General features: G+C 41.7%; 1 protein-coding gene across 1 annotated transcript; it reads right to left on the bottom strand.

Moving 5' to 3' along the window:
• Positions 1-2,765: 2,765 nt before the first annotated feature.
• On the bottom strand, positions 2,766-9,849 carry LOC144670149 (uncharacterized). Its single transcript, XM_078532638.1, has 4 exons — positions 9,759-9,849; positions 7,334-7,396; positions 5,300-5,450; positions 2,766-3,850 (listed from the first exon to the last, which is right to left on the bottom strand). Exons 2-4 carry the CDS (start codon positions 7,374-7,376, stop codon positions 3,256-3,258), a joined length of 789 nt encoding a protein of 262 aa, XP_078388764.1. The 5' UTR covers positions 7,377-7,396; positions 9,759-9,849; the 3' UTR covers positions 2,766-3,255.
• Between the last annotated feature and the right edge of the window lie 5,783 nt (positions 9,850-15,632).

Genomic DNA, 15,632 nt, shown 5'->3' with positions numbered 1-15,632 from the left:
TGTAGGCATCGTGGGAGTTGCCTGGGTACCTTGCACAGACTTGTAGAATCAGCATCCTGTGATCACACACTATCTGCACGTTCATGGAGTGGAAGCCCTTCCTGTTGACGAAGGCACCGGGTTCACCCGCTGGCACCTTGATGGCCACATGTGTACAGTCTATAGCACCCTGGACACGGGGGAAGCCAGCAATGGCCGCGAATCCTCTAGCTCGCTGTGCCTGACTTGCCTGGTCGCAGCGGAAGTGGATGATGGTGGATACCCGTCTGAACAGAGCGTCTGTAACCTGCTTGACACAAGTGTGGACAGCTGATTGGGAGACTCCGCAAAGATCACCCACCGAGCCCTGGAAGGAGCCAGAGGCATAGAAGTTGAGGGCAACTGTGAGCTTCAGAGCCACTGGCATGGGGTGTCCACCCACACAGTTAGGGGAGATCTCAGGGCCAATCATCTGACAGATAGAGTTGACTGTCTCCCTTGAGAGGCGGAGCCTCCTTCGGCACTGCACCTCAGTCACATTGAGGTAGCTGCTTCGCCGCCTGTAAACCCTGGCAGCAGGATAGTGGCGTCTTCTGCGGCCCCTTCCACCTTGGACAACCTCTTGGCCCTGCGCCCCTTGTGCCTGCGCCTGGCCTCCCAAAGGTGGCTCCTCTGGAGCCTGGTTGTACAGTCCTGGCCTCCTCCTGATTCTATCCCTCCCTTCCTCCTCAGGGGAGCTGCCTCCACTGGAGAGGTCAGAACCCATAGCCCCAGGCTAAATGGAGGCCTCCGGAAAGCTGCAAGGCCGAAAAAGAATGTTGTCTGCAGAATGCTTTCACTTTACCTCTTGGACATCGATGAGAACTACGAACAATCACACAGGTATGTTTTAAACACTTTCATCAATTATAACTTTGTGAAAAACATGAACAACCCCCCTGAGTCCACATATCCTGACATTGCAAAAGTTTTCTTAAATAACCTCCTACCCGCCTTCCCGTTGGGCCCGTGTGCCAACCCAAAGTTCGCACGGGCCCCTCAAAATCGTACCCAATTGGCAAGTTAAGGGGCTTAACAAGACCTTCAATTAATGGCGGGCAAACTGATCGCACCCGCCCACCAAAATATCGCGATGGCGCGCGCTGATGTCGGCACGCTTGCGTCATTTTACGTTCCAACATGCGGGCTATGCTATCCACACGCCAGCCGGAAAATTCTGGCCCCCTGCTCTTCAAATAGTGCCGTGGGATCTTTAATGTCCATCTGGAGCCCCGGTTTAATGTCTCATCAAAAGCCGGCACCTGTGTCAGTGCAGCACTCCCACACTAATGCACCGTAGTGCTAAGCAAGAGGTTAAGCATATAGGATGACATGTTTGGAGTTTAGCAATAACAGTTTCATTGTAGAATGATTGGATTATTGCTACCATGAGAAGGTAAATCCTTCCCATTGTGCAGGACTTTCTAAAGACTAATTCTGTAATATGACCAGTTGCAAGAAATTAGCATCACTAAAGCAGAAAGCTAAATTAAGACTGAAAAGGAATCAGTAAACATCTCTTCCCTGGTTAGAAATATATTTTATTTCATTAATGATTTGATCGCTATTTGAAGAATCACTCTTTCCTTCTAACCAGGAACCTATGATCAATCATATACTTAGGAAGATCCAGAAAGGAACATTGCAGATGTTTAAGATTTAAACTTAGATACTCAGAAGCATCAAAACAGGGAAAAAGCAATGTTAGAAGACTCACTCCTGTTCATTCATTGTTTTAATTATATCTGATCTATAATTGTTTGTATGCTAAATCTAGGAAAAAAGAAACAACCTGAGAAGGTGGGAGCAGAGCGTGGTCACCACAGAGTTCTCTGCTTCTGTTCTGCTTTTTTAACAAAAATATTTATGTGGCTGGTCCAGTGATGTTTCTGGTCAGTCAGGACCCCCCAGGATGTTCATGGTCGAACATTTGACGAAAGTAATACCTTTGAATGTCAAGGGAAGGCAGTTAACTCTCTTGTTAGGGCACAGGAAGAGTTTTATTTTGTACCAAGCAATGGTAAATCAATCCTGGGGTGCTCAATGCTGACACTGGGGCAAAATGATGAAAATGCGCCTTTTCCTCATTACTCTCTCCTTCATGAGGTTTAAAAACAAATTTAAAAAAGGAAATAAAATAAAAAGAGCTGAAAGAGATACATCTCCTCCAGCAGATTGCCTGCTGGCTTAATTTTCCACACTCACATTGATCCAAGACCAATGGAGAAGCACTTGGCAGAATTTTGCGGCCCCGTTGTGGAGGGGGCGGGGCCAGGGTCAGAATTAATGACGAGCCATTCAAAACTCAATTGACTTCGATGGGACTGGAAAATCCCTCCAGTGAGAGGGGCCTTAAAATTCCACCCACTGTGACACCTGCCAATGCAAGATGGCCACTGATGCCCATCTGCACTAACGCACTCGTGCGCACATGTACAGAAAACTAACGAATGAGAAAGGGTAAAATTCAGAAAGAATAAACTCACAAATGGAAAATGCTGGACAGAATGAGCAGGTCCTGCAGCATTTGTGTAGAAGCTCAGGTTAACTGGTTGACAAGGCACTGAACTTGTCTAGAACTGAAAGTTTAAATCCTAGGTTCCTCATCAAAGATATAACTGCACTTTATTTTCCTTTATTTCTGTCCTGGTCACTGCCTACTCCGTCACTCCAAATGAAGTCACGGAGTAAACAGTGCAACTGCGTGTGTATCGCTTTGGTAGCAAAGGCAGACATGGAGAAAACGCTTACATTTAACAAGCAATTTTATTACATAATAATGCACCTGAGAACATTATGAAATTGAGATGGTACACATTTAAAAGTTATTATTAAAACATATCCTCAAATTTATTTTCTGCAGTAAATCAGATTAATGTAGCAGAAGAGCAATTTGTAATGCTCACTGAGATCAGCATATCCTGGTAACCGACTAATGCTGACTTTCTCCATCGTAAAGTCATTCTGTGCATTTAGAAATGACACACCTAACACCAGGTAGCCTGTAGAAGCTGATGGTGACTGCAATTTTCCCAAGAATGGGAACAACCTGTGTTACATTCTTCTTGTAAAGATAGTGGTATGTGTTTGTTAATGCAACGTTTTGGCATCCTGGCTAGTACATAAATACTGTGTGTATTAAATTAAACATTGGAATATTAATGTGGTAACATTATGAAACAAGACAGACCATGGTCAATCATTGTCCAAAGTACAATTTGGGTTCTTTGGCTTGTCCTACTGTTCTTTATTAAGGTTTTGGTGGAATGTTTCCCACAGCGAGGTCAACTTGCTTTTAAGATCTTTAACATATGGGGTGACGTGCTCCTGGATGTTCTGGGCCAAAGGAGTGAATGACTCTCTCACCACCTCCATGTTTTGATAGAATTCTTCACTCAGTTTATCGGTCAAAGGAGAAGCTTTCTGGTGGAATTCCTCCAGTCGTTGATTGAGCATCTCACGAGCATTTTCAGTAAAGGGTGCAACATTCACTTGAAAGTCCTGAATATTGGTCTGGATTTTCTCCTGGACCTTCTGAGCCAAAGGGTGGAGGCTTTTAGCGTTCTGAATAACGTGCTTCTTAAGACTGCTGGCCAGGGGTGCTAGCATAACCTGGTATTCCTCAACACTCTGGTTGACCCTGTTACGGAGGTCATCAGTGTACAAAAGGATTTTGACTTTGAGTTCTTCCAAGTCTTCTTGAATCTTCTTCTCAAGCTTCAAGCCGTCTTTCTGTAATCGCTCTTGAATTTCACCTGACAGAGGAGCTACCACCTTTTGTAGCTCTGTAACATAATTGTTGAGTTTCTCCAGGCTCTCTGAAATTTTTAGGCTGCAAATAAAATCAAAAATTACAATGAGGGCTCCACCTTTGTCATATGCTGTACCCTAAGTAAACTCGTATTTTTTTAAAAATTGAAGTACTTTGCACCTCCCACCTAAATACTTTTTTAAAATTTAAGATATCTGAGTAGTGTTGGGAGAAGGTAAATATATCTCAATTGGTAACATCCATCTAGGATGCAGGCAAAATAGCACATGGGCTGATATGCTGCATATAGAGATGGAAGCTAATGGCTTTACAGTCAGTTTTAATCCAACTCTTAGTCAACATATGCACACTATGAACCACTTAAGCAGAACTTGCAATTTTATAAAAGACTCTATAGGGAATTTTTATTCACCTGAGCTGCGAGAAGTGAGTTGATCAGAATGTCATGGGGAACCTGCAAATTTGGGATTACCAGACGTGCCTCTCCAGTGTGTCAGTGAAGCCATTGATCAGCCCCCTGGCTGTGGGGGGGTGGGGGTAGAAGTGATCGAGGGGCTGGGTGGAGAGAAAATCGGGGTCAGGTGGTGGTTGGAGACTGGGTATCAGAGTTTGGTGGTTGGGAGGGCAATAATGGGGGCCTGTGGAGGGAGTTAATAATGGGGATGGCTGGTTGGGGTGTGGGGGGCATGATGGTTGTGAGTTTGAGGCCTCAGAGGCTAATTTCGGATGTGCCTGATCGTGGGAGGCGTCTCAGGCAGGCACCTGGTTCCAGGAGGTGGGTGCGACAGTGCTTACTTCCCGAACCCATCAAGTTCTCACCTTGAGGAAGCTGCTGGTTTTCCAAGTACTCAGGAAACTCAGTCGACAGGAGTTAAACCTCAAAAGGTGCAGGACAATGAGGCTTGATAATATTTAAAGTTCCAAACTCCCTCCTTGGGTCGAGGTAGTCACCCGCCCAACTTCCAGCTTCAGTTAAATCCAGAGGTGAGTGGGTTGGAAGCGTGTTTGTGTCATGAAACAGGTTTCAGACTTTCACTGTTCCCTCTGGCCCCAGACCTGATCGGAACCCACCCTTTTCTTTAGGTTAAAATTCAGCCCAATGAAACTATTCTAATGTAAGTTAGCCAAAAACATTCGGCCTCATGATCATTTTTAATTGTCTCTATCAAAACCAGGTGGTATTGACCTTAACGGAAATGACCATATTGTTATAAAAACAGAAATGCTGGAAAAACTCAACAGGTCTGGCAGCATCTGTGGAGAGAGAAACAGAGTTAATGTTTCACGTCTGAATGACTCTTCTTCAGAGCTCTGAAGAAGAGTCATATTGGACTCTAAACCTTAACTCTGCTTTTCTCTCTCCACAGACCCGCTGAGTTTTTTCAGCATTTTCAGTTTTTATTTCAGACTTCCAGCATCTGCAGTATTTTGCTTTTATGATCATACTATTATTCTATTTTATGAATAGCCAAATGTTTGCCTGAACACTGGTAATGGTTAAATACTTACTTGAGCTGCTTGCCAATCTCGGAGTTATCGATATGATTAATAGTGTCTCGAGCTGTGTCGCTCACTTGAGTGAAGTAGCCCTGAAGAGTACTTTTCAACTCATTCAGACGAGTTTGAGGCTCATCTTGCCACAGGACTGCACCCTGAGTTCCTTTAAGAAGAAAGAGCTTAATTGTGACAATCGTTAAACCAGGCCTGAGTCACGTTCATACTCTATAGTACTTATAGAAAAAGCAACAGGCCAATATTTTTTGCCTTATTTAGGAAAACACAGGTTCATTGGTACTAACTTACATACGTTCTCTAAGGTTACTGTGTAATAAATAGTTCCTCTACTGAGGGTTATCTGAAAATTTGAGAATGTAATGGAGTTTTTGCAAACATAAGCAACACAACAATTTCCGCCTGAATGCATGAGATGTCAGGATTAAGGCAAAGATGTATCACGTTTGAGCTTTTATCTGTGGTTTGGATATTTATCTCATTGGTGGGTTACCATTCCGGTATCACACCTGACATCAGTACCTCTAAGCAAGAGGGGAAAAAAAAAAGTTTCTGTTCATTGTCCATTGACCCCTCCTAGAAATTATTTGCTAGATAAGAACATGATAGTGTTTGGTGATGAAGCCCCCCCCCCCACCCCCCCCACCGATTCCCCCTCCCCACATATGGAGCACCCGCCATTGTTTGCACTCATAATACAAAATGGGTGGGGCATCGGTGGGCAATTAGCACCCATGGACCTTCATCCCATCAGAAAGAAGAAAATTAGAAGGGGAGCAAAGTTTCTTTCTAAAAAAAAAAGCAGTTATAATAGATTCCAAAAATAAAAATAATCCATGAATAATAAGGGCCAATAACTCAAAAGTACAGTCATAAACAGGTCACCTGACTTAAGTTAATTTTTTTTTTACATCAAACTATCTATCCTATTTACACAGAATTTTTGTAACAAAGTGAGGGACCTCTACCACCTAGAAGGACAAGGGCAGCAGACGCATGGAAACACCACCACCTGCAAGTTCCCCTCCAAGTCACACACTGGATAATTACTTGTGTCACGCAACGTCTTGACTTGGAAATATATGTCATTCCTTCACTGTCACTCAGTTAAAATGTTAGGGACTCCCTGCTTAACAGGGCAGTGGAAGTACCTACACCACATGCAGACTGCAAGGATTCAAGACAACGGGACGATGTTAAACTTCTTACAGCCAGTTGAAGAAGTCAAACTTTACTCAGCTTTAGATTTGCTCACAAAGTGAGACATTACAAATGTTTAGCTCCTGCAACCCACCACCAGCATCAATAAGTGTCTCTTTATACATTACAAAAACCAATGACAAAGGTGGGATATGTGCACAGTAATTATCCAATGAGTGCCCCAACCTGTAAACACTTAATCTTGATTCGTACAATTAACAGATGGCTCACCACCATCTTCTCAAGGGCAATTAAGGATGGACAATAAATGCTGGCCTTGCCAGCGATGCCCACATTCCATAATAACAAAGATATATAAAAAAGGTCATTTACGCAGTAAAGTTAGTAACCAGATCGTATTCCAGCACTAACCTATCAATTGTCAGCTGAAGCAGCTTCTGAGGTTAGGGTGTGAGGTTTCAGCAATAATGCTGAGGTATTTTGTTCAGTTAGTGTAGGAACTACACAAATGGTGCATTAGGTGTTTCAAACATTTAATGAGCTCTGATGTACACACAATTCTTTGACCAGTTTTAATTTTGTACTTTTTTTTACAGAGTTCCTAAACAAAACACAATGCCAGACTGAACACTGTGATATATTTCAGCTCTACAGTTACCATTATTATTAGAATGTTATTATTATAATGTTTAACAGGTAGCATACATAAGAATGTAAATCATTATTTACGAGTTTAATAAAATAAAGAAAATAATGAACCCGTTAAACTTGGTGACATCAGATGCTACCCTTCAAATCAAAACCATTATTTGTACACAGCTGGTGTGTTATTTCTTCAGCTATTGAGGGTAAAAGATTGTATGCACATACCTGTGATCAAAAAGAAAGCCAAAGTCATAACAATTGTCTTCATGATGGCTGGAAGGATCGACGCTGTGAATAAAATATTATCTTTCAGAACTTTGGAATTGAATGTATTTTTTTCATTTACACTGTCAGATGATTACATTCAGTATTTTGGGATTATTAATGGCAAAGAAATAGAACTAAAGATCTGTAACTCCACAAAGGCTCAGTTGGTAAATGCCTTGCCTGTTGCGCCATAGGCCAAAAGATTCCAGGTTTCATCTCTGAATAGGTTAACCTGAGCTGGAATCATAGTAGAGCATCACATTACTCTCTGTCTCTTCATCTAAATCATTCATATAAATTGTAAATAGCTGAGGGCCCAGCACTGACCCCTGCGGCCCTCCACTATTCACTACCTGCCAACTTGAAAAAGTCCCATTTATGCCCATTCTCTGCTTCCTATCTATTAACCAATTTCTATCCATGCTAATATATTACCTCCAACTCCATGCACACTTACCTTGCCTATTAACCTTTTGTGTGGCACCTTAACAAAAGCCTTTTGGAAGTCCAGGTATACTACATTTAATGGTTCCCCTTTATCTACCTTACTAGTTATATCCTCAAAAAAACTGTCAATAACTTTGTTAAACAGAATTTGCCTTTAGTAAAACCATGTTGACTTGCTCTAATCATACAATGCTTTTCTAAGTGCACTGTTAAGACTTCCTTAACAGTAGCTTCCAGCATTTTTCCAATTTTAGGCTATCTAGCTTTGGTTCCCTGTTTTCTCTTTCTGTCCTCTCTTGAAAAGTGGACTAACATTTGCCAACTTGCAATCTGACGGGACCATTCCCAAATCCAATGAATTCTGGAAAATCACAGCCAGCACACCCACTATCTCTCCAGCTATCTCCTTAAGAACTCTAGGGTGCAAGCCAGCAGATATTAGGGATTTGTTGCATTTTAGTCCCTTAGGTTTCGCCAATACTTTTTCTCTGTGGATATTCATTTCCCTAATGTCCTCACCCTTGTTAGCCCCTTGTTTACTCTCTATTTCTGGAAAGAAACTTGTTTCTTCCACTGTGAAGACAGACACAAAATATTTGTTCAACACCCCCATTTCCACATTCCCCATGATAATTTCTCCTGCCTCAATTTTATCTACTGTTTTCCTTTTTATATATTTACAAAAGCTCTTACAATCTGTTTTGATATTACTGGCTATGTTTCGCAGATAAGGAATGACTACTTGGAATGAGCCACTGGAAGCTGCGTGTATTCATGGAACCTTAAAACTATCAATACCCTGAGGAAAGGAGGAGGACTGGAGGAAGATAAAAGAAATAATAGATTTGTTTTGAGTGATGCCAATATGCAGCTCAAGTCTGTGTCATTAACAAAGAACTGTAAACATGGACAGGATTTTAACAGACCAGCTCATCAGTAGGGTTTCATTTAACACATTTCACAAAAAGCAAAGTTCCGCTGCCTTCACCTGGAGAATTTGGAAAGTTTTAGAACTTTTTGTTTAGGCAACACAAATGTTAATTGTGTGAAACTGAATTTCAATTACTGCTGCAGTAGGCTCTCTTTGTATTTATTTAATTTATCTGATATTTGGCTTGGTACTTCTGAAACGCATGCTATCCTGAATTGGCTCACATTCTAGATCAGGACAGGATTCACCATTCAAATTGAGTTTAGGCATATTTTCCCCACTTCATCACCTTCACTCCACCTCCCCAAAAAAACACATGGAAACTCATTTGGAAAGCCAAACTGACTTCTTGCATTTAGAGCATGATCCAATCTTTGCAAAATGCCTCAATGTGCCCCATGCACATTACTTACTTTGAAGCTTGTTACCTGGACAAATTTGGCAACAAGATCCCCAAATTATCAAACCTATGAATGTTTGTAGTGTTGCCATGGGGTCTTTTGTTGAATTGGTCAATTGAAGACAAGCACCTCTGCAGACAATGCAGCACTCCCTCGGTATTGCACTGTAATGTAAACTTAGATTGCAAGTTTAACTTCTGAGTGTACCAGTAAAACATGTGCATTGGAGCACTGTCTCTGTTACTGAGGATGTGGTTTCTGCAAATTCCGTATCGAAGAAAAATAATATTGCTTAATGCTCTTCAAAGCAGTTAGTTTTGCTAAAATAAGTCAAAAGCTAGTTCAAAAACTAGTATAATTCATACTATTCATAATAATTCCTCATATGAACACTTGTAGCTGAAATTTAACTTTGAGTGAATATTTTTTTCAAATTCCATTACCCTACCACACAGATCTATAAGGTTCACCAAAAATTGTACCCTGGAACATAATGCTGCAATGCAAATAATATTATTCTCAAGCATTTCGCTTTAACCTTATTGGCATTTAGGGGAGCAACAATATTAGAAAGACACCTGAAAATCAGTGAAGCATCACTCACCTATCACTGTTTAGGTAGTTTCTCACTCGTCTTCTCTTCACTTCTTCTGCTGTCTGGACCCGCAAGGCTCCTTGTATTTATCACTCGGCTGCTATCACATCTGATAAGGAAGAGAACTATAAACTGTGCTTGGTAAGTTTTAATTATGTGGAAGTTTGGGAATCAAAGGTCAGAGTTCCCAGCTTGCTAACACTTACAACAGCCAACTTCCAACAAGCACTGGAGTAGAGCAAAGATCAACTAATCACATGAAGACTCATTTGAAGTCTTTGTAGTTCACAAGATGATTTTCTTTAAGTTCTTCACCCCATCAAAACATTTTTTACTCCTTTTTAACTCTTCTTTTTACAAAGTGTCTTCTCTCTACACATGCTGCCACACTGTTGAGTATTTCCAGCATTTTCTGTTTTTATTTCTAATTCACTGTACTGCCCCAAGTGAAGCTACAATTAAAAATTGTTTTGAGCTTCTATTTGTTTAAGCCTCCTGCTTTCTCCCTCTTTACCCCTCTCTGACCCTCCTAAGGGCACTAACACAGAGTTATGAGCAACCTCCTCATGCCTCACTCAAGAGATCGGGATAAACAAATGAAGCTGAATAAGTTTTGGCACGTTATTTGACTTTGTGTCACAACCAAGCCATTATTACCTGGTATCCACGATGGCGTGTGCATTTGGTCATGAACAGCAATCAGAAATAGAGGGTTTCTGAAACGTTTTGTAAGCTTTCCTTATTGCTCCAGCTGGAATCCATTAACTCACCACGGATGATGGTTCGAAATTGGAACCATCTTGTCCCAGTTAGCACAATGCAACAGCACACAACTGGCTTGCTCACTGAAGGCAGGTTCCTCCGCTCTTGACATGATCATGAGTCAGGACCATCACCGGGTCCTGACTTGACTCTGAGCTGCCAGGGTGCCCGCCTGGGAGATCTTCCCAGAGGCAGCCAATTGAGAGGCTTCTTCCTGCAGGTTCCTGGGGCAGCAGGTCCATCTCGAGGTGCTTTCTGAAGTGGTTTGGATTTTGTTTAAAATAAACGGTGGCCACAGCTGCCAGGCTGCCCCTGAGAAGGGGGGAACTGCTCCCCAAGAGAGCTGTGGCCCTCTGATGGCTATGGTTCTGCTAGAGGGATGGTGGGGAGCAGTGATTGTAGGAGGTTCCGTGGGACCCGGGTCAGGTTCTGAGGAATTTTAATTTACAACCCTAATCCCAAATAAATTGTTAAACTCATATTCAACACCCTCCCAATAATTGGTTAGGTATATTCTCCAATTGAGTTTCTACTGATTAACGAAGATATACACAAAAAAAGTGCAAAAATAAACTAGGGGATGTGTTGGTTATTTTCTAAAAGGGGATTTAGGCAAACTTGTTTTAACTTGCTGGATTACAACTGACAGATGAAAGAAAAAATTTACTACAGGGTGGGTCTGTTTGTTAATTTTGCCTCTAACACAGAATTCTGCAATCTATCCACCAACTCATCATCAATTGTACATCAACTCATACAAGTAGAGTTTAATGTACAATTGCTTTACCTACAGTACCACCTGGTTTCGGCATACTTCTGTTATCTACCTTTATGAGCATCTGGTTTTATAGTGCTAAACTCGAGATCTATCATTGCGGCCAACTTAGTGAGAAACGCTATCAGTACCTGATACTGAGAATCTATGAACAGAGCACCTTGTGTTCACTAGGATTTTATCTCTGACCCCTATGTTAGTGGCCCATATATCTAGCGTGTTATACCAAGGCAAATAATATTACTTCACAGCGTCATCAATAAACAAACCAACAGAGCAGTTTAGGCTGCAAGAACCAAGCATAGATGTTGCAGTCATTATCAAGTTTTTATGATTAAATTAGTTAATTGTACATAAGTAATTTTAACAGCTGCACTAAAACATTACTCATCTTTGTGAACATTTGGAACATTTTGGTGTTCAAAGTAACCTTTAGTGTTTTCAGTTCAGCCTAAGTTAGACTTGTTAACGTATTCTCTATAGTGTTATTGAAAGCTTTCATTGATGCGCAAATACCTGTAACCGCAGAAAAATTGGGTAAGTCTGGTATTCAAAAATACTGCTTTTTCACCAAACTCAGCTTTGAATGCCAGGCAGGACAAATTGGGTTAAAGTTTCTTTCCGGTAAACACCTTATGAATGGCCTCAGTTCACTTTCCAATGAGTTCGAGCCTACATCACAAAATGGTACTTGTCTGAAATGGAGCTATAGTCACATACAACTGGGTAACTTGTTCCTACTTGTCACACCATCTTCGGGTCTTAACTCTATATATCGGGATGGAAGCGAATAAAGCAAAAGGACACGTGAAAATGATCCTTTTTGGAAAACCGTAAATTAAAACATTGTTAAAAGAAACCACAATCACGTTCATATGTTAACATTCCAATAAAATTCCCACAAATCGCACCCTCATTCTTCAGAGACGTATGACCCTGGTATTTACTGGAGTTAGGGAGTTATCGGGGGGGGAAGCTGAAAATGAAGAACATGGCAAGTCAAAGAACACACTGGCCCTGCCAACTTTAATGGTAAAAGCTCACAATGGCTGGCTGGGATTTTCTGGCCTTGCTGTGGCGGGACCTGCCGTGGGGAATATGGCAGGCTAACCAAAAGTCCATTGGACCGGATGATCCCGGCAGCAGGCGGGGCCGGAAGATCCCACCCTATATCTTATTAAGTTTCCCGCATGGCGGAAGGTCAATTAAACAGCTTGGCCAGTGGGAAAGAAGATCAATGGCAGGAAGCCGTGGCTAGGCACCCCAAGGTCCCTGGCCGTTGTGTTGGAGGGATGGTTGGCAAACATGGTACTGGAGGAGGTCCGGCGAAGGGGGAGTTGTGAGGGAAGCCACAATCAGCAGGCAACGAGGAGGTGAAGAGGCTGGCAATGTGAAATGGGGGAGGGGGTGGAGCTCTTACTGAAAAGGTCCTAATGTTGTAGTAACACTTCTCTACTTTTATATCCCATTCCCCATGCAATAAAGGCCAACATTCCATTTCCCTTCCTAATCACTTGCTGTACCTGCAATGCGTGTACAAGGACACCCAGATCCCTCTGTACTGCACCATTTTACAGTTTCTCTCTATTTAAATAATATTCGGCCTTTCAGTTCTTCCTGCCAAAGTGGACAACCCCACATTTTCCCACATCATACTTCATCTGCCAATTTTTCACCCACTCGCTTAACCTATTCTACATCCCTTTGCAGACTCTTTGTATCCTCCTCATAATTTGCTTTCCCACCTGCCTTTGCTTCATTAGCAAATGCAGCTACAATACAGTCTGTCCCTTTATCCGAATCATTAATATAGATCGTGAATAGTTTAGGTCCCAACACTGATCCCTTTGACAATGCACTAGTTACAGTACGTCAGCCCAAAAATTACCCATTTTCCCTGACCCTCTGTTTCCTGTTAGTTATCCAATCCTCTATCCATGCTAATATATCATCCCCAACACCATGAGCTCTTAGCTTGTGTCATAACCTTTTATGTGGCATCTTAGCGTAGCCTTTCAGAAATCCAAATACACTATATCTACTGGTTCTGCTTTTATCCACCTTGTTCGTTACATCCTCAATGAACTCTAATAAATTTGCCAAACACAAATTTTCTTTCACAAAACCATTTTGACTCTGCCCATTTGTATTTATGATTTTCTAAATGTCCTGCTGCTACCTCCTTAATAATGGATTCTTGCATTTTCACAAGGACAGATGTTATACTAACTGGCCTATAGTTTCCTGCTTTCTGGCTCCCTCCTTCCTCGAATAATGGTGTTACATTTATAATTTTTCAATCCTCATGGACCTTTCCAGAATCTCGGGAAAGAATTTTAGCCGCGTATATGCACGTGGGGGGCACGCATGAAATAGGGCAGGCAGCTAGTCCACTGCCTCCCCGCCCACCCCTGAGCTGTCCCCCATAATAAGGTGGGTGGGTAAGACAGACAGCCCACCCACCATTAGGCCTATTGAAGCCCTTAACTGGCCAATTAACAATACATGTGGCTGGGGAAGACAGGACGAAGGAGACCAGTCCATTCCTTCACCGTTTCAGAAGAAAAGGCGAAGTGGGAGGGGCACCCCCTGCCTCCCAAGATGTTATCTCCCCTGTGTGACTGCCTCTCTCTAGCCTGCAAAACCCAACTCCCACATCTCTCCCCAGGGTCCCCAATCTCTCCCAACCATGAAACCTGGACTCACCTTAGTCCAGTATCCATGTTGTCTTTCTTCTTGGGACTACTAGTGGTCCCAGCAGCAGCCACTACTTAATTCGGACACTGCTAGGACCACTCAACTTCCAGCCAATCAGATTGGCCTGCAGCTCTCGAGGGCTGGACTTGCTGTCCCTGAGGGGTGGAAGTCCCACAATTACCTTGTTAAGGTTGACCCAAGTGTAATATCACTTTGGGGCAGCCTTTATTCAAAACTGCTCAGTTCACGACCAGCTTTTAGCCCTAGGGAATTTTGGAAGGTTACAACCAATTCATCCACTATTTCTGCAGACATTTCCTTTAAGGCCCTAGGATGCAGGTAACCAGGACTTGTCAACCTTTAGTCCTGTTAGTTTTCCTAGTACTTTTCTCTAGTGATCATAATTGTTTTAAGTTCCTCCCTCACTTTTGCCTCTTATTTTCTGTTTCTTCTACTGTGAAGACAGATACAAAATACTTGTTCAAAGTCTCTGCCATTTCCTTGTTTCCTATTATTAATTGCCCAGTCTCATCCACTAAGGTATCAATGCTTACTTTAGCTACTCTCTTTTTATATACTTGTAGAAGCTTTTACTGTCTGTTTTCATATTTCCTGTTAGTTTCCTCTCATACTCCAATTTCTCCCTCATTTTTTTTAAGTCACCCTTTGCTACTTTCTAAAGTTTTCTCAATCTTCTGGGCTACCATTAATCTTTACGGCATTGTTCATCTTTTCTCTCAATTTGATACTATCTTTATTTTCCTTATTTAACCACGGATGGTGTATCCTTCTCATAGCATCTTTCTTTCTAAATGGAATATACCTTTGTTAGAAGTTCGGAAATATCTCCTTAAATGCCTGCCATTGCTTCTCTGTCATCTTATTTTAACCTTTTTTTTCAGTTCACTTTATCCGACTCTGTCTTCAGATCCTTGTAATTGCCTTTAAGTTTAATACACTAGTTTCAGGCCCAAATTTTTCACCCTCAAAATGAATATGCAATTCTATCATGGTGTTATGATCACTCTTACCTAGAGAATCCTTTACTATGAGGTCATTAATTAATCCTGTCTCATTACACATTACCAGGTCTAAATTGGCCTGTTCCCTGGTGGGTTCCAGAAAGTATTGTCCTAAGAAACTAACCCGAATACACTCTATGAACTCATCCTCCAGACAACTTTTGCCAATTTGATTAATCTCATCTATATAAAAATTAAAATTCTCCTCGACTATTGCAGTACTTTTCTGACAAGCGCCCATTATTTCTTGATTTATACCCTGTCCTGCAGTGTAGCTACTGTCAGGGTGCCTATAACCAGTGACTTCTTTCCTTTGCTATGTCTTATCCCCACCCAAACTGATTTGACATTTTGATCCTCTGAACCAAGATCATTTCTCACTACAGTACTGATCTCATCCTTCATTAACAGAACTATCCCACCTCCTTTTTCTTTCTTCCCATCCTTCTGAAATGTCAAATACTCTTAAATATTCGGGTCCCATCTATGGTCACTTTCCAACCATGTCTCTGTAAAGGCTATCATATCAGACTCATTTATTTCTATTTGTGCAATTAATCCATCTTTTTACGAATGCTGTGTTAATTTAGATAAGGACTCTTTGTACGTATCTTTTTATCATTTTTC

The sequence above is a fragment of the Cetorhinus maximus genome, chromosome 2, assembly GCF_964194155.1.
Source record: "Cetorhinus maximus chromosome 2, sCetMax3.hap1.1, whole genome shotgun sequence".
NCBI classification, from domain to species: Eukaryota; Metazoa; Chordata; class Chondrichthyes; order Lamniformes; family Cetorhinidae; genus Cetorhinus; species Cetorhinus maximus.
This window is presented reverse-complemented; position numbering and strand designations above follow the sequence as displayed.